Source organism: Melospiza melodia, chromosome 11 (assembly GCF_035770615.1).
Source record: "Melospiza melodia melodia isolate bMelMel2 chromosome 11, bMelMel2.pri, whole genome shotgun sequence".
NCBI lineage: Eukaryota > Metazoa > Chordata > Aves > Passeriformes > Passerellidae > Melospiza > Melospiza melodia.
Genome location: NC_086204.1, coordinates 15067112 through 15089640, shown reverse-complemented (window position 1 = coordinate 15089640; position 22529 = coordinate 15067112). Strand labels below are relative to the sequence as shown.

The following is a 22529-nucleotide window of genomic DNA, read 5'->3' as shown; positions in this document are numbered from 1 at the left end:
TGCGCTGCGTGACGGATTCTTGGTAAATAATGTACAGCAGGTTTTTCCAGTTTTCATGTATGGCAAGTCATGGGGCTTTTTGTACTTCATGAATGCATACAGAACTACTCACAAAAAAGACAATTTGTTACTTTTATCTACTGAACGTAGGAACGAGGAGTGTGTGAAATGTGTACATTTGGAAATTGAGCTTATTTTTTTCACCTTTCTTTTTATTTTTACAAGTAGTTTTCGTGCCCATTTAACAGTGTTTTAATATTAAATATTACTTTAGCCAATGGAATGTAGCATGTGGACTTGCTCTAAAAGTGATGCTGATGACGACCTGCTTGCAAACGTACAGTCATTACAGAATCAGCTGAGGAGAACTGAAAAAAACCTACAAACTGTAGAGAAAGAGCTTTCCAGGTATGAGTGTGTCTGGAATGAGAATCTCCTGTCTCTTGTAGACTAGCTCTGTTGTATTCTGTGTGATGGATTACTGTGATTAGCTCATTTTCTGCTTTTTGTTTGAATGGTCTTTATGAGCAACCTAATAAAGAAAAAAAGCAATACTGACTTTTTGCTCTCCATCCAAAACTAGTACAAGGGAATATTACAGCCACTGCTTCGATGAGGTTACAGATGTCCTTCTGCAGGACTTTGTACAGCCCAATTATGATTGTCAAGGCTTTTCCAGCTGTAAGAAGAACTCTGGGAGAACATCTCGCCAGGATTTCCAAAGAAAATGCAAAGTAAATATTTCTCTTCGTTACTCCTTTTTATTACTTTGGCTTTCCCTCCTTTGCTGTGTTTTGGAGCAGTTTTGGCTGCTGGGCTTGGAGTAGATACACTGTAGAATCGGGCAGTGATGTCAAGTGAGCACCTTAAACCTTGAGAAACTTCCCCTTGCTGTGGAGAAGTTTCTGCTCTGCCTCTCAGTGCTTGAGGCTTCTAGGAAAGATGGGGACAAAGATTTTGGCAGGTCCTGTTGGGATAGGACAAGGATTTTCAACTGATTTAGATTAGATGTAGCAGGGGTTTTACTCATGAGGGTGGTGCAGCACAGCCACAGGACCCCATCCCAGGAAACATTCAAGGTCAGGTTGGTCAGAGCTGTGAGCAAGTTGATCTGCTTCAGGTTGTCCTTACTCATTGCAGGGTGGTTGGAGTAAATGACCTTTAAAGTTCCCTTTCAACTCACACTGGTTTTGATTCTATGATGTTTTTTTAGATAAGAGTGTATATATGTGTATATATATATATATATATATATATATATATATATATATATATATATAAACAAACATGCTATTATGTCTAGTCTTACTCTGTATCCGCAACTTTGGATAAAACTGTGGAAGAAAATGAACAACTTCAGGAGAAGTTCGATGCCCTTCATGAGCAAAATGCATCTTTGACTTCTCAGAATCACTACCTGAAGAACAGAGTGGAAACAATGAACTTTGAATTGATGCAGTCAAAAACAAAAGTATGTATCTTTAGTGAGCCCCAAGACACCCAGTGGCTGTGATTTTTGAGTTTAGAATTCCAAGCAGAATGTGCTGAATTTTGTCTTATTTTAATCTGTGTAAGTTTTAATATTTAGTATGTATTTCATAATCAATATTAATCTTGGACAGAATAGTTTGGAATATATTTCTCCATGGGCAAAACAACTATATTAATTATGAATTCTATCTACTTGTGTTCCAAAGTTTAGTCTAAAGACAGTAAGCCACAGAATGAAAAACTCACTATGACAGAAAATAGTCCAGTAATGCAATTTAGTACTTACATTCATGTGTCTGAGACACTAATGGGAATAATAATGGTACAGTAGTCAATTGTCTAGGAAATTAAAATAGCTCATCTCTCAGCTTGGATTAATATTGTATTTTGAAAAAAAAGTGAAGATGAATTAGAAAGGAGTATTGTATCTAATAAATCATTACTGATTTAGTTTACATATGTTTGTACAGGTTTATTTCAGGACAACTATGTTGTTTTATTTGGTTTATATATAATATTAATAAGACATAGCTATGCTTAGTAGATTTTGTTTGAGAAATGTTATCTCCAAAACAGTACAAATAAATAGATAAACAAAATGTTTGACTGCCTGGCACTGAAAGAAGAAGTAGTTGGATATAAACTTGTGGGGAAAAGCAAGACACAAGATCAACTTCTAAAGAAATAATTTTGCTCGACAGAATATCACTGGAACTGGAAAGAATGTTAAATGAGCAGAAAATTGGAGTTAAGGTGGTGTAAATGAACAAACATAGTTTACAGTAGGGTTAAGAGCGCTGTCATTTAGCAAGCAGATTGTTCTTCTGTTTCTCACCTGTATATATGCAATTGTTAATGAAACCCCAAATATGTTTGTATTTCAGATTTCATATCTTGAGGGTGCTTTAGCTACACATTTAATCAGCATTCCGAAGTTGAAAGAACAGATTGTAAATTTGGAAGCAGAAATTTCAGCTCAAGATAAAATTCTGAAGTAATGTGTACTTTCAAATCAATATTTTATTGTTGTCTTCCTGCTAGTCCAGTCTCTTTTTAGGGATGACATAACTTCTGGTACTCTGTGGGTCATATAACCTGGGGTCTGAAACTTTCATTTCAGAGCCATTTCTAGGAGGAGGGACATGGTTTAGTTTGTGCTGAATGAACTTCAAGAAACTGAGGAAAAATTAATAAAGACTGGTGAAAGAAGCCAGTTTGCAATGTGTGCTGAATAGGAATGTGCTGGTGAGGGTGATTGTTTGCTACATGGCCACATAGATTCTCTTGTAACAAGCATACATAATTCTGAACGTGTGCTCTTCGTAACATGAAGGATTCTTTCTTCATGAGTACATTAATCAAGGCAAATGGCCAGATAAAACTGATGTAAATGCTGTTCAGAGGTGTCAGGAAGACATCCCTGGTTATCAACTTGCCTTACAACCTCATGTTATGGAATATTCAATTAATATTTCAGTAGTCTGACTTCACAAAAGCAAAAATACTTATGTTAAATTTATATTTTAGTGTTCTTTCCAGTCACACCTGTTGGCAGAGAAAATGTGATTTCTATGATCAGAGCTCATGACACAAAGTCAGCTCTGGGTCCTTGGCAGTTGTGACACCTGGTGCCTATTGATAAGTCAGATACCAGTCCAGGCTGCAGACATACTGTGGGGAGTTTGCAGACTGTGGGTGCTCCTGACCTAGCTTTGAGAGTTCTAGCCTGTTTGTCTAGCACTTCTGTAACATTCTATGCACTAAAGAACAACAGAAATCTATTTTCTTTACAAAAAGTTCTTATTTTTTATTATGCTTTGTTTATTTGCTAGAGATGCAGAAGATAGACTAGATCAAAATCAGAAAACAGCAATGGAAAGAGAACAAATGTTGGAAAGATATCAAAAGGGCTATAAAATTCTGAAAATTGAGTTAATTGAACAAAGCAAGCAAGGAAAGAGGTAATTAACTAATTTTGAGAAATGGAGCATAGAATAATAGAGCATAAATGCTTATTTCCATTGGCAGTGGTTTGCTTTGTGGAATCAAATGACTTTTCTGTTTTAAGGATGTTATTTTTTAAAAAAGGGGAAATTCTGTGGTAAGGTACTGATTACTTAAATGAGCACATTTAAAATCTTGAGATCAAAATCTTGAAATCAGCTGGTAGCTGCAGGCTGATAGCATACTTTAGTGCCCAGTTTATCAGCTGGTTTTTCCTTCAGAATGGAGGTACTGCAGTGGAAAGCTTCAGTGTCCAGAATATATTTTTCCTGAATTATTTTTGTACTTGTCTTGGAAGAACCTGGAGTGCATGCTCAGCAGCTGGTGTTCAGCAGTATTCCTTGGTGTGAGGAAAATGATAAAAGAACAACTTAAGAGAACATTTTTATGTTATCCTTAATCTTACCTGTCTGTGTGATACTGTTGAAAGGGTGCTGTAATTCCATCTCAGTTCCCTTTTCCCTTTCCTATTGCCTCCTTTAGCCTAGTGGCTCTGTCACTACTGGAGGGAGTTTGGGAATTTGATTTTTGCAAGTTGCTATGAACACTCCTATCAGCTCCAAAATGTAATTTTAAAGAAGTGGAATAAATAAAAAGATCCCAACCTTCCCTATTAATTTAACTGCATTACGTGGGGGAAAAAATTTACCTGAATTAATGGCTTGGGACAACATTTCTTGAACCTTTCAAATGCAAACTCTTTGACTTGTGCCTCTACCCATGAAATTACCTCTAACATTCTTAAGGCAAAAAAATCCAGAAATACTGTGGGGCTTGCACTGCTGGTTGAAGAAATGTTTTGTTTTATGATTGCTGCTCCTTCAGAGCATGTGGGCTGGAACTAGCTGCACTTAGTTACTAGATGTAAATGTAAATATTTTTGTACTTCAGAAAAGCTGAGCTTCTGCCAGGTGTTAAGTACGATGTTATGGTTAGTATCAACAATTATTATGGTTTACTTTTAATCATTAATTGCAACAACTTACTTACAGGCAACCTGAAGTGCTTTAGGCTAATGCTATTTTATTGTTCTGAAATTCTTTTATCCCCTTCTCTGGATACTTTTGCCATGTCCAGATGGGCACTGGTCCCCAGACTGAGACACCCCAATCTGAGGGTTGGCTGTACTTAGATGAGGCACTGCCCCATCCCCAGCCCCTGAGTGGAAGAGAGAAATGTTTTGGAGCAGCAGGAATTCCTGTGTGCCCCTGTTGGCTGTCCTGAACAGGCTGCACACCTGAGCTGTGCTGAGTTCACTCTGCAGCTCCTTCCCTAATGAGCCATGACAGGGGAAGGGCCAGTGCTGGGGAGTGACAGAGGGGACCAGGGGGGCTCTGGGTTCTTTCTTGGAGCAGAGTCTCACAGTGTGGTATCTGGGGCTTGGAAAGTTGGGAGAAGAAAGGAAGAACCTGGAGCAATTACTGCAGTTTTTAGTAACTGGAGAAGATAATTACATTAATGGCTGGAGGATGTGGGTTTTAAAGTTGGTTTGCATCTTTTGCTTGACAGAGCACAACAGCAAAGAAATGAAGCTTTGTTGAATGTGGAGGAGCTGACAAGGGCTTTTACAAGGTATAAAGCAGAAATAACTGAAAAATTAGAAAAGGTGAGAGTTTTTTCTTCACTTGTATTTGCCATGGTGTGAAGATGTTTCTTCCAATAGGCCAGGCAGCCAATAGCAACAGGGTCACCAGTGAATCAAGTGTTTCCACTTGTTGGTGGCAAAGCCCTAAAGAAGTGGCACAGGGTAAGCAAGTGTTTGTAGTGATAAATTCAATTATATAATTTTACACTGTCTTTGCTCAGTCTGCATTTTTAGAGTCTGCATCTTTGCAGTATCCCAATACTGCTGCTGTTTCTTATGTCTCCTGCTTGCCAGCAGGGAAGTTTACATTTTAAAAATACAAGATTCTTTAAAAGCTCTTGTTCCTCTAGATGTATAAGCTGTTCAATGAGACATGTGCTGAAGAAGATCTATGATGAAAATGGAGTAATCTCCCTAAGTTAGCTCTTACAGAGGTTTTTGTTTTGTTTGACTTCTTTCCTTGTGGAACAAGGCTGCCAACCACAAATATGCCCTAAAATATTAAGTTAATTTTTTCCTAAATGACAGAAAAAGAAAATTTCTCTGCCTCTTGCCTTCTCTTCACAATAGTGAGCAATAGGATTATCTACTGACTACCAGAAAGAGCATTATGTTATTTTTAAAATAGCCTCTTGACACGAAAGCTTGGTTTATTGCTGTACAGTAATGAAAAATAATTGCTTTTTAAGGCTAAAGCTGAAGAAGTAGTTTTGGGAGAACGTTTAATTAATTGTGAAAAAGAAAGAGAGAAGTTGAATGATAAGTGTATCAGCTACAGGAAGGATCTAGACATCCTAGAAGAGCAACTAAGGTAACACAGAGGCTTTTAAAAATTCTCTGCGCAGTGTTTTTACAAGAACTTATATGTTGCAGCTGTCACTGTGAATGTTCTGCTCAATTCATATAGTTCAATACATTTCTGCTCACTTTCTGTAAGTAATTTTTAAACCTTTAATGCCACATGCTGCCCCCATTCCCAGGAAGAAGCCCCCCAGGCCTTCTGGGGCACTGTTCATGGGCTCACTGGCTGCTGCTGCTGCCATGGGCTGCTCTCAGGCCTCAGAGAGGTTGTGATGCTGACTGCAGCTCATGGAACAGACCTGCTCTGGACTGCTCTGTGTCCCAGCTCTTCAGAAGTTCTTTGGTAATTCCCTCATTGCTTTAATGAGGGAAGACAACCATCAGCTGATTGTCTTTAGAATTGTTAGGTTTGGACAAGCACCTGCACAGATATTTTGGGATTATTCAATTTACATGCTTTGTCCACACTCACATTCCGGTCTTAATTGTTGTTCTTTAGGCCATTTTGGCAAGAGTGGGCAGTGTAGGAACACCTTTACATTAGCTTGAGTCTCCTCAGTAAGTCTCTGCCTCTAGTAATGAAAATACCTTTTAAATGTCTTTTTAGACAATTAAAGGAAGAGAATCACAACACAAAAGAAGAAATTAAAGCTCTAGAAGCAAAGAACACTGAAATGACATCAATGCTGAGTCAGTCTGATCAGAAGATCATCAAGCTGGAGAGTGAACTTTCTGAAAAAGAAATAGTACTTAAAGAGAAAAATGCTCTAAAAAGTGCAAATGAAGAGTTGAGAGCACTTACTGCAGAGCAACAGAACCACTTGAAATTATGTCATCAAGAAATAGAGGATTCAAGGGAAGAGCTCAGCATCCTGGAAACCATTATTTCTCAGTTGTCTTTAAGTACACCTGAAGAGGTAGAGTAACTGCTACAGCCTTAACGGTGTATTATGTTTTGAATCATTTTAAGGATTGAATTATCCAAACTTTTAATATCCTGGTATGTGTCTTAAAATTCATATGCCAATATAACACATGAATTAAGGATGCTGTAAAGCAATAAAAGGCTGATTTTTCATTGATCTTTGATTTCTGTTAACTTTTAGTTTAAATGGCACCATTTCAAACACCAGCTCCTGAGTTCCTCAGAAAAAGAAGCTACCCCTGAATCTTGTGGTGAATCAAGTAAACCTCTGATTGCAGACCTAAGGTATAACTTTCTGGTTACTGAGCTACAGCAAAATTAGGCAGATGATAAGGTGCTATGAGAATTAACATGCAGACAGAATGTTAGATATCTGTGTCCTTCTTTATAATAGCATTAAACTGGCAATGAAAGAAACAGAAATTCAGAAGCCTGATGCAAACTTAACTCTCTGTACTGGAGCTGAGCATCTTTCTAACAGTAATGAAGGACAAGGAAACAGCAGGTTATGTGACCTGGAAACAGAGCCTGTCAGATTGATCAGAAATCCAGGAGGTAAGCTTGCTGAAATAGCTGTGCAGTTCTGTCTAATTAATCCACAGAACAGAAATGTTCTGCAAGGGTTCAAGTTGGTTTTACAGCTTGTGTGCTTTGTTTGAACAGGGAGCATTTTGCCACCTTGGAAACTGTCAAGTTCTCCAGACACAATATATTTCTTTCTTCAGCTGCTTAAGTTACTTGTTCAGCAATAGCTGAGCTAGGAGTTGTGTTGAAATATATTTTTTTCTTTAGGCACATTGTGCTAAAATCTCTGTATTTTTGTTGACTCTTTTCTCTGTATCCTGCTGTGTTTCTCTGATTGCTTCTGTCATTACTGTTAGTTAGGACTGCTCCATGGAATTATGTCAGGGCACCTGTATGATGCTGTCTTTATTTTGTTTGTTTTCATGAGTCACTGCATTGAGTTACATTATTGGTTTGCATGTTCTTTTATAAATTAAATTTATTTTTTCTACTTTGAGAGAGGAGAAAATGTCAACAGTTGGAACTTATAAGCAAACAATTTGAAAAGGTGAGGCAAAAATTCCAGAAAGAGATAGAAGAGCTACGCACTAAACTGATAAAAGCAGATGATGAGAATTCTGCCTTGAGGACCAGCATGGCTCAAAGAACCAGTCAGTTTCAAACCATACAGGAAGACCTGTTGAAGAAGGCTTCAAAAACTAACAGTTTAGAGAGAGAAGTAAGTTTTAAATAGCACTGAAAAGAAATGCCCTTTTTTCTTCAGTCAGTAATCAAAGATAATTAAGACAATAGTTATGGAAAAACTGCAATTGCCATAATAATTTAAAAATCTGATTAATTTGAGAAAAATTCAAACTAAACTTTTCAGCAAGCAGAAAGGCTTAGCAACCCTAATTTGTTAGTTGTCAGAAATACCGTTTCAAAGCTGGTGTAGGGTTAGTCGTCAGAAATACTGTTTTAAGGTTAGTAGGCTTTTCTGCTACTACTTTGATTTGCTATGTGGAAAATATGCACAGTCTTGTTGCTTTGGTGTGGTTGAATTAATGGGTAATCCTAGGAAACAGGTTGAAGCAACAGTTGTATTTTTCTTCCTTGAATGTTACTGTAGTTGCCAGAGATGAACATGATTACCAGGGAGTCACAAAAGAAAAAATTTAAGCTTCACCTTTTCTCAGGGTGAATAAATTAAATTGCTAATGTTTCCATTCTGGTGCTAATATGTTTACAGAGTTCAGCATAATGAGCTTTGCAGTTATTTCCTAATAACGAATGCAAATGTTATGAATATGTAAAGCTATTTCACTGATAATTAATTGGATAAATTGTAGGTAAATTGTTCTGAATATTTCTCTCTAAGTAATAGAATATAATAGGTCAACAAAATCAACCAAACAGTTTATTAAAAATACTATAGTAGTAGCTAAAATGGAATTGGTGATAAGAAAGTGCATACAAATATTTGAATAAAACTGCAACAGTTGTCTACATGCTGTTTTGTGCATATTTAATTTCAGATAAGAAAAAAGTCTTCTCAGCTTTCTGCACTTGAGAAACAGCTGGAAGAAAAGACTATTGCTTATTCCACTGCTGCAGAAAGAAATGTTGAGTTGGAACTGGAGCTCATGGTAAAATGTTCTCAGTGAGAAACCACATTTATTTAAAAATACATAAAAGTTTAACTTGATATAGTAGTATTCCTTGTATTCAAAATGTGGGGACTTTCAGATCTGCTAAATAATCTGTGCAGATTTTAGGAACACAGGTTTTAAAAACAGAATCTTGTTTGAAATAAAGCATCCTTTTTTCCCTGCCTTTGAATGTGGTAAGTTATTAATGAACATGTTATGTTTTCCTTGTGGTCAATATGCAATGAAGATCTGGCCCTGTTGAATTGCCATTTGTTTCAGTGACATACATGTAGGTTTGTAAATTAAAAAGTCTTCAAAAGGGTATTTTAAAGATTCCATCTATCCATATGAATATAGAATTTCTTTTTGTCTTTGTCAGGAGTTCCCTGTGCCATAATCCATCTTGGCAGACACCTTGTGTCTGTAGTGGCTGCATTTACTGATATTCTGTACCTGTGGTATCAGTCTGACATCCTTGGAGATGACACATGCTCAGTGTAAATTCAGAATTTTGCTTGCTGTTCCTTTATGAAATCTAGAAACCAGATGATCAAATAACTTAATATCACAGCTAAGTGTTTTTATTCAGTCCTTTTATTGTTGCCACTTCCCAGGGAAAAAACAGATGCATTCATGAGCTGGAAACAACTATCAGTGAAGAACATGAGAAAATAACTTCTGCTTTTGAAGATGAAAAGTTGTTTCACCTCAAGCAGCAGAAAGAAATGGAGAAACAGATTGCTCTAGTAAGACCTTTATGGTGTGGTGTTATGTATGAGTGTTATACTTGGGAACTTTTTCCTGTACTGATTTGTCTGGTAATTTTGAGACACATCCATTAACATGTTATGTTAAAAACCTCTTTATTCTCTCTACATTGCCTGATTTTAGTACATCTCTAGCTAGCTCGCTATACAACTTTCCCACTGAAATATTCATATCCTGCTCAACTGAAGAGAAATAAGGGCTTAGGAAAAGTACTGTTGTTTTTTGCTCCAAACACACAGTAAAAAAAGTATAGCTTTAGTGCCTAGTGGATTTAAAGCATGACAGCTTCTAAAAGTGTTCTTGTTGCCTGAACCTCTGCCAAACTGAGCCTTAGGAGCATCTGCATTCAGGGGTTTTTCAGTCTCTAGAGAAGAAATGTTTCTCCATGTGATTAGAAATATAACTGTGATTATTTCTAGCTGTTTAAGAAGCTTCTCATCTTTTAGTAAAGAATGGATGCACGTCTTATTGTGTTGGTTGGTGACAATTGCACTCTGTCTGCTCTCATTCTCCTCTGGAATTAAGATATTAAGTTCTTGGGATTTCTTGACAATATGCAATGCTGCTGATGTCAGTAATGTATTTAATTTTCCTTATAAAATGATGGGTGAATAAATATGAATCACATATTTAGATGAATACATTGTTATTAAAATATTAAATTACTATTTACTTATGGACAGCTTCAAACACAGCTGGAGAAGAAACATCAACAAGTTGTTGAACAAGAGAAAATAATATCCATTTTACAACAAGAGGTTGTACATAAACAGCATCACATTGAATCATTGGATGGGCTGCTGATAGGAAACAGAGAGGTAAGGCTGGCTCTTCACTTTCTTAACATGCAAATCAAGCAAGTGACCAAAAATAATGGAAAGCATATTCATAAATACATGGAAAAATTGGGGAAAATGAAAGATGTTTATGTTTATGCTTCTTAATTCTTGTTTGAGTCATTGACTGAATCTAGTGTAGTCACCAGTTACTACTACTACTATATATTGGTCAAATTTTAATGACCTTTCAGTATTTTCTGTCTTAGCATTCTCTTTATGCCTCTGGATTGCCCCTTGGGCTTCTCTCTCTAATGAAAGAGATCTGGATAAAGAATGTTTGCATCAATCCTGCACTAGGTGGAAAACCAATAATGTTCTACTATGACAATATTTTATTCCTTTTAATAATGCCTGCTACTGCAGAATATGAAGAGACATTCTCAGCAACCAAATTCACTTCAGAGTATCATGCACATAAATACATTATACAAGCAATTGTGTTTTAGATACACTGATCTGTGTTTTTTCCTGATTATGAGTTTTTATTAAATTATTTATAACTTTATAACATTAGATGAATGTTATGTAATATCTGTAGATGGTTCTCTTGAATAAAAATGTCTGTAAAAACAGGAAATGGAAAAGCAAAATGTCAAGAAAGATCAAGGATTGAAGATGCTGGAAAGTCAGTTAAGAGAAGAAAAAATCAAAGTTAGTAAACTTTCTGTAATGTTCAAATAATAGTTTTAAAGTTTGCAGTAACAGTGTGTTTCCTTTTATCTTTTATAGAAAAACTGTTTTATATAAATTTCTCTTAAGTAAATATTCCAGAAGTTATTTGTCTGAAGTATTTTTTTGTCTGTTGTTTCATTTTTTGTCTTCTTTTTTTAATTAAAAGTATGATGAAACCTACAGTAAGAGATTATGCAATGCATAATTGCTTAATGCAATTACTGTAGTTACAAAGACTATTCCAGTTTTAAAGTTTACTATAATCTTCCATGACTGTTTTAATGCTCATAAGATAAAAATGTAACTTTTCTGATGTTTTACACAAAGCTGTCTTTTAATACAAATTTTAGACCAGTTAATACAAACCATGCCATGCAATTTTAAATAATCTATTGCATTCACCTAGGTACAACAACTTGAGTCGGCACTAAATGTATGTAAGGAAGAAGTTGCACTGTATTTGAGTCAGTCTCAAGAAAATAAGGAGATGTTTGAAAATCAGCTGAAAGAAAGGTCTGAAGAGGTAACAGTTTGTTTAAAAACCCTTCTGTATTGCAGAGAACACTTGTTATGATTGATTTAATCTAAAAGTTTGTGAAATCACAGCCAAAATTTGCAACAGGACCTGTGGATGGGAAGTAAGCTGGGAAAAAATGATACATTTTGTGAGGGTAAAGGGGAAAATCAAATCATAACTCAAAACCACGGGGTAATTTAAGGGAAAAGAAGCACTAAGATAAATGAATTGTTGAAAGAGGTAACAAAATCAGAATAATGTGAAACAAAACATTACCATGAAAAAATGGAGAGAGCACTCTTGTAATATAAATTTAAGGGCACAAAATTGATCTGTTTTTCAACTGTCTTAATGGGGAAGAAGTCCTGGGCATAAAAAAATGTTTACTTCTAGAACCCTGAGTTTTATCATACTTTCCACTACTACTTGAAAGCAAGAAAGAGTTAACTTTAAATATTAGAAGGAATTTTTATTAGTGGGTGAAGTAATTATATAGCAGGCTGATCATGTCACTGCTGGCCTCCCTGCTGAGAGAGGCTTCAGTCAAGTGGAGGCTGCTGGACCCTGGACAGGATTAGCTTGATGGAAGTGGTGGGGTCTGTCACACATAAACCTGGGATAGTTACTGCTGCTTCCTGAGCCCTAAACCCTGCTCTTGCTATACTGCATGTGAGGGGACTGGATCCTGTGTGAAACATCAAGTGTGGCAAGTGAGGCTTTATTTTTTTTTTCCAAGAACACTCCCTTTTTTTTTTTTTTCTCCAGAACAGTTCCCTCTGGCATTCACCACTGAGAAACCAGATTAGACAATATAAAATAAGTTAGGCACTCAAATTTTTTTTTATTGGAATGACTATTATCATACAGGCAAAAAGAAATAAAGGGGAGGACTGAGAACAAAATCTCAAGGGGAAAACAAGGACTTTCTGAGAAATAAAGAAGACTGGCAGAAAGAAAAGTAGTTCTAACTAAAAATCTGCTATGTATAGTTTTAAAATATTGTCAAGTGCTATCTAGAAAGCAAGAATCAAAACCTGGGACTGACTGAGAAGTTGCTACTTTCCTCAGTGTGTAAAGCATAATACAATGATGAATTATGAGGTCTGTTATGTACTGTTGAAACTGTAATGCAACTAAATTCTGACACAAAAGTTTTATTGCATCACAAGTGTGATTCTGTGTTCATTAAGAGAGAATAGCTGAAACAACTGCAAATAAAAATGCTTTATTGTAAGGGAAAATAAATGTCTTTTCAGCTTCATTATTTGCAGAAAGAAATAAAAATTAAAGGTCAGACTATTCATGACATGAGTGAACAAAATATTCTCCTGCAACAAACTTTGCATCATCAGCAGCAAATGTTACAGCAAGAAACTATTAGAAATGGGGAGTTGGAAGATAATCAAATTAAACTTGAAAAACAGGTACAGTATGGTGAGAATTGTCTACATATATGGAGAAAATTAAGTGCCTTATATGTGTTTTCATAATACCTATTAAATCTGAATATTTATTTGATAAGTGAGTTGATAATTATTATTTGATATATGTAAAATAAAGAGTTTAGTGGCTTGTTTTATCTTAACCCAGGTTCTGAGCTATCAAACATTCTAGTTAGCATTAGAGTGGCTAGGTACTTGGAAAATCAAACCCTAGACTGCAGTTAAGTAGAAGTGCGTTTAAATTCAGAAAGTTACATCTTATTGCATTTACTAGAAACTATTTTTCTTTCAAATGTGCAGAGTTTTAGTTTTAAATTACATACAGACTATAAAGAAATCTGTTGTGTAAAAACTCTCCCTGTGTGAGCTACAAGACAAGAATGTGTATTTCTTTGGTATTCAATTTGAAACTACTCTTTAAATGCCATTTCCAATAGGTATCCACTTTGGAAAAAGAGCTCCAGAAGGAGAAAGCATGTGCAGAAGATGAGCTGAGAAAGGTGGAGGAGAAACTGCACCTAGCTGCTCAGGAAGCAGATTTAAACAGGCAGAAGGTGGCTGAACTGAATTGTACAATCAGGTAGGTTTAGGATAAATGAGAGAAGTATTCTGCACATGGGCACATGGATGAGAACCCTTGCTGTGTGAAATGCTGTTCAGCTCTGGTCTTACACATCAGTCTCTGGCAGCACAGACTGGAAATCAGAAGGGAAGCTTCTGACTAGCAGAGGCATGACTTTCTGGAGCAGTTTTCCAGTGGAATTAATGCCTGTCCTGGCAACCTACTTAGCCTTAAGATAGCAGTTCAAATCATAACCATATCAGCTGCTTGTAATTGTAGAGAGTACATTCTGCAGGAGCTTGCTAGTCTTAAAGAATATAGCTTTGATTACAAGAAAGGCCTACTTAACATGACTTTTCTTTCCATTTTATTCACAAACACTTGTCTTAGAGCATGTTGCTCTTGTTATTCCTTTGTTCATTTTGTTCTGGTTGCTTCTCTTAGACAGATGAAATTGGAGATGGATCAGTGCAAGAATGAACTTACTGGCATGGAAAAAGAAGTAGTGCAATTAAAACGAGATGGTGCAAACAAAGCGCTGCAGATAAATCAGCTGGAAATCACTCTGGAAGAAGCAAGATCAGAGCTCAACAGAAAGGCAAATGAGGGTAATTTGGCTATTTTGTTTCTCAGGGTTCCTTTTATTAAACTGTTCCTCTCTATGTATTGGACATTTTTCCTCCCCCCCCTTTCATAATCAAGTACATGAGGGTCAAAAAATGATTATATTTTTAAACCCAAACAAAACCAAACCTAAATGAACAACACCCCCACAACCCAAAAATATCACAAACATTTTTCACATACTTTTGCAAATTCTCATTTTTGTGGTATATACCTTCACCCCAGGTGAAATACTAAGTGGTTTCCCTGTAAATTGGTAATGCAGATTCTTAATGTAACAGTCAAATGAGACACTTAGCTTTAATAAAGGCATATGCTATTCAAAAAATGCAGCTCTTTGAAACAAGCAGAAAACCCCACATGTCTATGGAAATAACAAACATTCCAATCCATCATCTTCCATTTAGTTTAACTGGACCATTGTTTTAAGCCAGAGAAACAGCAGCAATTCTGCTTGCACTATTCCTGGCACTGCATGGTCAGTTACTATACTGTGTCTGCACTGCCTTCTTGGCCACGTGTTTTTAGATACATCCTTATGTTTCAGGTCAATTGTTGATTATGAACTGAATAAAGCTAGCAAATAATTAGGTACCATAAACATATTTTTGTATAAGTAGTCACTGTTTTTCTAGATTGTCCTAAAAATAGTGATACTGGAAATTTATTATGACCACAAGTGCTACTAGGTAGTGACGTTGCATGAAGACCCTGATGTACTGATGATTAAACATTCTCTTTTGTGGTGTATGTGTAAAATAGTGAATGATTTTGAAGATAAGCTGCTTCAAAGTGAGACTTGCCACAGGAAAGCCTTACAGAAAATAGCAGAACTGGAATCTGCATTACAGAATGCCTGTGGAGAATTAAAGATCACTTTGACACGGCTCCAGGAGTTGCAAAATGCATTGCAGAATGCACAGTCCTCTCTGGAGGAGAAGAACATTACTATCATGGATCTAACAACTGAGCTCAGGTGAGCTGCTATCTTTTCTGTCATGAAAACTTAGTTATGTTGATCATTCCTTAAGAATAGCAAGTAGTTTGGATGGGGTTTTTAATGTTTTTAGCAGCTCTCTATAATTTTAGGTGGTTTGGGGCCATCGGATAGCTCCATACTTGAGATCCTTGGCTCGTTTTTAATTTCTAAAAGAGGTGCTGAATTCTTTTTGGGGAATTCTGTTTTAAAATCTGCTGAAATTATTTTAGGAATCTTAAAGCTGTGAAGTAATCATAAGAATAGTCAAATTGTCCAGTCTACTTTCTGACCACAAATTAATGACTATTTTTTAAAGAATCCTGATATAGTCAATTAAATAAATTGAATAAGGCAGTTACTTAGAATTCCCCAACTGGAATGTAATTAACAGAATGATTCTATTTAGGTTTGTTTCCTTGCAATCAATTCACCTTTAGGGTAATATGCTATAAGTAAGTAATAGATCTCATGATTTTCAAGCTGGGTATTTGAAGCTAAGCAACTGAATGTGCATTAAGCAGTTAAATGTATGAGAATTTCAGGTATTGCAAGGATGAAATTGAAGACAAAAAGCAGGAACTCCTTGACATGGACCAAGCACTGAAAGAAAGGAATTGGGAACTGAAACAAAGAGTAGCTCAGGTGAGATAATTTTTAAGCATGTTACTGACAATTATTCCTGTTATATAGCAGATAAGTCACGAAAAGTTAGGTTAGGCCTGCTAGGTTTGGTTGCTTTGATGTATTTTCTCAAACTCTACTGGTTCCTACAGGCACAGTGCCAACTTCAAACCAGCTGTATGTTGTTGAAGGCTTATGTACCAGGAAAATCAGAAACCTTATGCCATACCCTGTCCCAAGACTCTTCATTAGTGATGCAGTCATGGGCCAGCTGTTCTCATCTTGGTGATTGCTAGGAGGAGGGAGAGGTCTGTGCTGAAGGGTGCTTGGAGATGATAGATTCCTTTCCTTGTTTGCACTGCAGCTTCTCTGATTCACATTAAAGCAGCCACTAAATATGAAATGGTATCTTTGTTGTGGATAAATTTCTGTAGCTCACTTGAAATATTTTCAAACTTTTGGTCTGGCTTCAGGATTTGATGCCCATCATGGGAAAATTCTGCTTCTGTCACTTTATAATAAACCTCTTCCTGAAGGAGTTACCAGCCTTTGTCTTCAAGAATATTTGAGGTTCAGAGAGAAGGAGTGGGATTTGAATAAGTCTGCTCAAAGAACTGACACTGTCAGGAAGACAGATCTTGCAATGTATTTTTGCCACAGTGCCCTGTGAACTGCCCCAGGAAGTCATCAAAGCATTTGATAAACTCAATTTTTTTGGTTTGGCAAAATTTGGCACTTCCTAACAAGGTGGATTAGTATAATAAATTACACATATTTCATTGAAAAGGATAACTTGCATTATGTGTATTGGAGGACCTAACATATTCAGTTATGGACTTTTTCCCAATTTTCCCTTTCTTTTTGTTTAGCCACTATTTAAATGAAATAGCTAGGGTGTAGCTTTATATTGGCTACTCAAGAGAATACTTTAATAAATTTCATTCACTTTGCTCTCATAGTTTGTAATATGGCTTCTTAAAATCTGCATATTACTTCAAAATAAAATATTTCCTTTTCTTTCTTTTTTACCTCTAGATTGCACAATTGGATATGATAGTTCGTGAGCATAAGGGAGAAATGGAGCAACAAATAATTCAATTACAGTGTAATTTAGAGAAGTCAGAGTTGGAAATTAAGGAATGCAATAAACAGGTAATGCTGCTTAATCAAAAACACAGTTTCCCCTAACAAAGGGCAGCTAATTCTATGAGAGAGTCTGATCCTGGGGCACAACAGCTGGCCAGATTTAATCTAGAAGATAAAACCTCTTTTTTATTGTAGGGAGAGGGAAGGAATATACCAGTAAAAATAGATGTTTGTCAATTAAAACTATAAATTTTGTCAGGCTATAGCAGTGCAAAAATGAAAAATGATTTTTCACTTGCTATGATATGGCTCCCAAACTGCTCTTTTAGTAAAGGAAAATGTGGACAAAATAAAAAAATTGACAGAGGAATCAAAGTCAGGGTCAATACTGACAATATTTGGGAGTTTTGTTTATTTTGTCGGTTTGGTTTTTTCTTAAATACAATTGTTCTGACTTTGTTAAAATATTGGTTCTGATTTAATTGCATTTTCTGTTCAGATTGAGAGCTTAGAGAAAAAACTCCAGCATTCCAAAGATGAGCTTCGGGAAAAAGTGTTTGAATTGCTCCAGAGAGATCAGGAAATAAATCAGCTGAAGAAAAAAAGAATGAAAGAAAACAACATAGCCTAGAAACTCTTGGAAAGGTAAAACATACCTTGGATAGACAACAAATGATCAATTTTTAATGCCATTACTGTAGTGCCTGGAAGAAATGATATGGTGTCTCTTTAATGTGTCATTACTTCTCCCAGAATCATTGTATTCTTATCCCCTAAGTTTGATTATTTTAAAATTACAGATTTTATGGCAAACTCTTAATTGTCTGCTTTCTGTGGAGAAATTTGGTTCCTGATTATCTTTAGGCACCTGATTTTCTGGTTATGGATGATATGATCTTCCTTGAAATGAAACAAAGCAATATGCTGTATGATGAGAGCTTCTTATGACCTAGGTACCTATCTTGTGAAAATGATTGCATCAAAGGCCCCTGAGCTGCAGCATGCTGTAGGAAGGAGAAGTGAGAATGTTTTGGCCTAGGGAATGGGAGTGTGTGGAGGGACTTGAGAAGACAGCTAACTTTGTGAATTACACAAATCTTGGCTTTGGTGCATGAATCAGTCTCTACAAACACAAATGGGGTCTGAGATAAACAGGCTTTTGCAGAAATAAGTTCAGTCAAGGATGATTGCCAGCTAGAGCTCAACACCAAAGCCAGGATGGCCCCTGTTACTTTGGTTATGCTGCATTTATGTGTTTGTTTTCCCCAGGGTGAGGGATCAGAGAAGCCTCATTTCTGTGTGAACACCAAAGGCCTTTGGTATTCCAGATCATGAGGGCTTGGCTGTGTCCCAGCTGAATATAAAGTTTATATATTTGTTTCACTGCAAATTCAAGCAATGTCAGCTCTTCCATCTTGAATTCTGTTAGGCTATTGATGATGCCCAAGAACAGGACAGTGACTGCTGCTGCCTTTCACACATACCATTAACAATTTCTAACTTTTCCTAAGGGATGATTCTTAAAGAAAGAATTTCCTAGCTAGCCCCTGCACAATTGCTGACTAGACTCTTTCATTCCAGACAAATTGACTTGTTTTTGCTAAGGAATACCAGGTAGGAAGAGGCCTAAGAATGATTAAGAAAGGCTTTGAAAATAGACCTGCTCTGGTCGTGTTCCAACACTTGGGACAAGGAAATGAAATTTTATTTTCATTGTAGTGAAGTAGATAAAAAACCACTGGATTTTGGAAGCATTCTGTGTAAACATGAAATATGTTGCAGAAGGCTTCTGGCTCCATTTACGATATTATATGGTTCCTTCTTTGTTTAAAAATTAAGTATATTAACATAATGTAAGAAAACACTTTCTCCATTAGTAGCACATTGCACACTGATTGACCAGACTTGCACAGAAATTTTCTGTCCTAGTTCTAAAAAATAAATTGCCTAATCTATTTAGGGAAAAGGGGTGGAGAGGCAGCGTGTATGTCTTGCCCAGGGGTACAGTCTGTCTTATTCTTTTTCTTCTTAATACATTGCCTTCCTTGCTTATTACAGAAAATATATTAGTTCAGGGAAGGAATTGCTGGGAGGGTTGATTTGTGTTCTGGTCCACTCTGTCCCTTTGGGACTCATAAAATAACCAGGTCACAGAGTTTTCAGTTGAATTATTCTTTGTTCTTACTGTGCTTCAATCTGCAGTGAAAATTGTGTAACAATACAGCACTTGGCTACCCTTAGAAGCTGTAAATATTCCAAATAAAGGAACCAGAAATATCTTGCTGAACATTAAGAATGGCTTTTTTCATTTTTCTGGGAAATTGAAGTAATTTTCTTTATTAAAAAAAAAAAGGCAGATTGAATTTAGAGCAAGCTATTTTTTTGTGACCATAGTTCCTTCTGAAATGAGAAGTAAAATTGTATTAAAATGATATAAGAAAAAATCGGTGCTTACAATGATTGAATTTTCTAAAAAAATATTTTTACAACATTTTTGAAAAACTGCATAGCATTAAAAAAATAAGAATTACTGTAATCTTTCATTTGTTAGCTGTAAGCTGCTTATATGCTGCTTACAAGTGTTTCTGTACAGTATGTATAGCATTCCTCATAAAGAATAAATACCTAGCTAAACATAGATAAACAGAGGACCAACATAACCTCTTTTAAAATTTATAGTTAACAAGAACCTTAGTATAATATGATGTGAAATAGTAGTGGCTGGTAGTCTCTTTGTGTGCTGCAGCACTAACTAATGTAAACATGGCTGCTGTGTATATATCCCAAAGACACCTAAAACTCTATTTTTTCTATAAATGAATAATTAGTTCCAGCATATTCACTTGTTTTTAAAAGGAGGGGTAGGGGTAGTGAAACTCTAGAAACTAACAAAAACCCCCTAACCTCAAACATGCTGTGTTTGGCTGCATTTACTTCTCTACACAGCTAACGTTTGTTTTGCTGTTTTTCTTGCTCAGTGTTAGTGGACATCATCGGGTTTTTCCCTCTTAATACCTTGATACTGTTGATGGGGTTTCTGCAGACACTTCCTGAACTGTTAGCAGCTTAAGAACAACATTGCAATCCAACATGAAACCTTAAGCCCCGTGCAGAGGAGTTATTTCAAAAGACAATGTTCATTTAAACTGTACAAAATTCTTACAGGGATTTGTATAGGAAGATTTCTTCTCAAAAATATTCTACCTAACATTTTCCTTCTTATCTGCTGGAACTTAATATGGTATTGGAAAATTTGCAAGTTGTGCTCTTGGAGGAAGCAAATGCACTTCAGTTACAAGAACAGTGAACAAAAATGCATCAATAACATAAATCAGAATTTGAGATGGCAGCCATGGACTTGAGACCTGCTCTTAGTTTTCTTGAATTTGTAAGCTAAAGTTTAATAATGAAAAGTAACATGTTGGTACAAATGGATTTAGCTATGGTAATCACATATTTTGTTTCAGGTGCAAGAACTGTGAAGGAATGAGTGCTGCTGCCCATGGGACAAGCAGCAGCCCAGGGATGCTGTTGCTGGCATTGTCACTGTGCATTCCAAGAGGACATTTTACAGTTGTATTTCTAAATAAGGCATGTAATTATTTGTACTGAAGCAGATGACAACCTTTTTATTTTTCCAGCTGTTATTGAGATTATTGCCTTAATTGAATATCATATAAATTTATCTTTTATACTTCAGAATAAAATTTATTTTTTTAAGTTGTAGGGATTAATTTCAGCTGTCATATTTTCCCAAGGTTTTTAGATTATATGTTTGTTTAATATCTCACTTCTAACTAAAAGCACAATGGTACTATGTTATTAGCAATTTTTGTTTGGGAGTATTTTATCTTTTTTTGTACAAATGCAGTGATGCAGACACAACATATTATTAAAATTTATCTGTTTGTAAGATGTTTTGGGACACTGATTTGATTATAGACACTGGCAAAACCTGCTTGCTTTACTCCAAGCAGTATCTTTAAGATGCACAGGGTTGTGGGACAGGGCCATAAAGCTTGAGGTTGTTTCTTTTGATATTTTTAATCAAACAAAAATCCATACAAAAATTCTCATTGATTAAGTTCACATCATAACTATGCATTCTAAAACATATTTATTTCCAGGTTTCCAAAAGTATTACACAATTAAGCTTGTATGAATGGCTAGTGGCCCCACTTTTATATTTACATAAGCATCAGAAACTGCAAATATGCTTTTGAGGCATCAATCTAAGTCTGATTAATGCACACAGGATTTATGTGCATTAAGACATGTGATTCATACTTCAGAAATCAAGTTACTAAAGTTATTTGATGTAAAGAAGAGGAAAAGAACTGAATGTATTTCAGTTTGAATACCAGGTCTCAGTTAAGTGTTTTGTATATTAAAAGTGTGTCTTAGCCAACAAACCTATCTGAGGCATCCAGAAATTCTGCAAGTGGCAGTTTGCTGAACTCCTTGGGCAGTACTGGCTCTTTCCCTTCATGTAAACACGTTCCACAAATGCCACATGTTCCACATTAAGTGGTTCTACAAAACCAGCCACACATTCTGCTACCACTGACAAGCCACAATACACTCATCCAAAGTATTGCTGCAGTTTCAGATTATTTATTCTGCTATTGTGAAAATCATGATGTGACAAAAACCACTGTTACTTACAGAAATAAATATACTGTGTGTTTTAAATACAGCTATTTCTTTCTCTGCCTAACTGTAAAGGGAAGATCTTAGAATTTGGTTGACTGGTGCAATAATTGCAAATTAAACTACCTTTATTTTTAACTCTCTTTATGCACATCATTTTGCCTTCAGCCTAGAAATGTATGCATCACATTTCAGACTGATTTTTTTTCAAGCAGTGGAATACATAAGCCTTTCAAACCAGGATTTCAAGTGGAAAATATAACCAATCCTTAATTGCAGCTGCATCACAACACTAATGGAATTCCACTAACTAGCATTGTATAAAGCCTCATTGGCTCCTCCTACATGCACTAAATATAAATGTGCGTGAGCAGCAAAAGCAATTTGCCTAATCTCTGAATCAGCTAAATAGCATTTGCACTGAAATTTTGTCTTTATACTAACTTATCTGGTTAAACTCTGGGTCAAACCTGATAAATAAGGAGAATCATAATTATGTTTTATCTTTAGATATTTTGCTGTTTTGTTGCTTGCCTGAGAAGGATTCCACTTATACTGCTCAAGCCAGTTTCTTTCTTTTGGAAAGGATGGACTATTTTAAACATAATTTCAGTTAAATATTTCTGTAGTGTCCTACTTTTCTTGAGTTACTAACCAATTTACATCTATGCAAATCCTGAATCCTGAAACACTAAGTTCATTCTTGTGAAGTGTGTTGCATTTACATGGGGTTGTTAAGTCTTGAAAAACATTTTACTGTGTATAATGGCATTGCAATTAACTGAATGCTTTTCATAAGGCTAATTGCTT

The 22529-nt window shown here is 35.9% G+C and overlaps 1 protein-coding gene across 1 annotated transcript; it reads left to right on the top strand.

Moving 5' to 3' along the window:
- Window positions 1-274: 274 nt before the first annotated feature.
- CCDC18 (coiled-coil domain containing 18) lies at window positions 275-20725 on the top strand. Its single transcript, XM_063165158.1, has 24 exons — window positions 275-408; window positions 584-734; window positions 1304-1471; window positions 2376-2485; window positions 3324-3452; window positions 5005-5101; window positions 5770-5891; window positions 6489-6798; window positions 6988-7091; window positions 7201-7361; window positions 7829-8049; window positions 8846-8956; window positions 9574-9705; window positions 10411-10545; window positions 11140-11217; window positions 11645-11761; window positions 13012-13179; window positions 13635-13777; window positions 14204-14367; window positions 15146-15359; window positions 15905-16004; window positions 17019-17135; window positions 17569-17714; window positions 20537-20725. Exons 1-23 carry the CDS (start codon window positions 278-280, stop codon window positions 17698-17700), a joined length of 3315 nt encoding a protein of 1104 aa, XP_063021228.1. The 5' UTR covers window positions 275-277; the 3' UTR covers window positions 17701-17714; window positions 20537-20725.
- Window positions 20726-22529: the final 1804 nt, after the last annotated feature.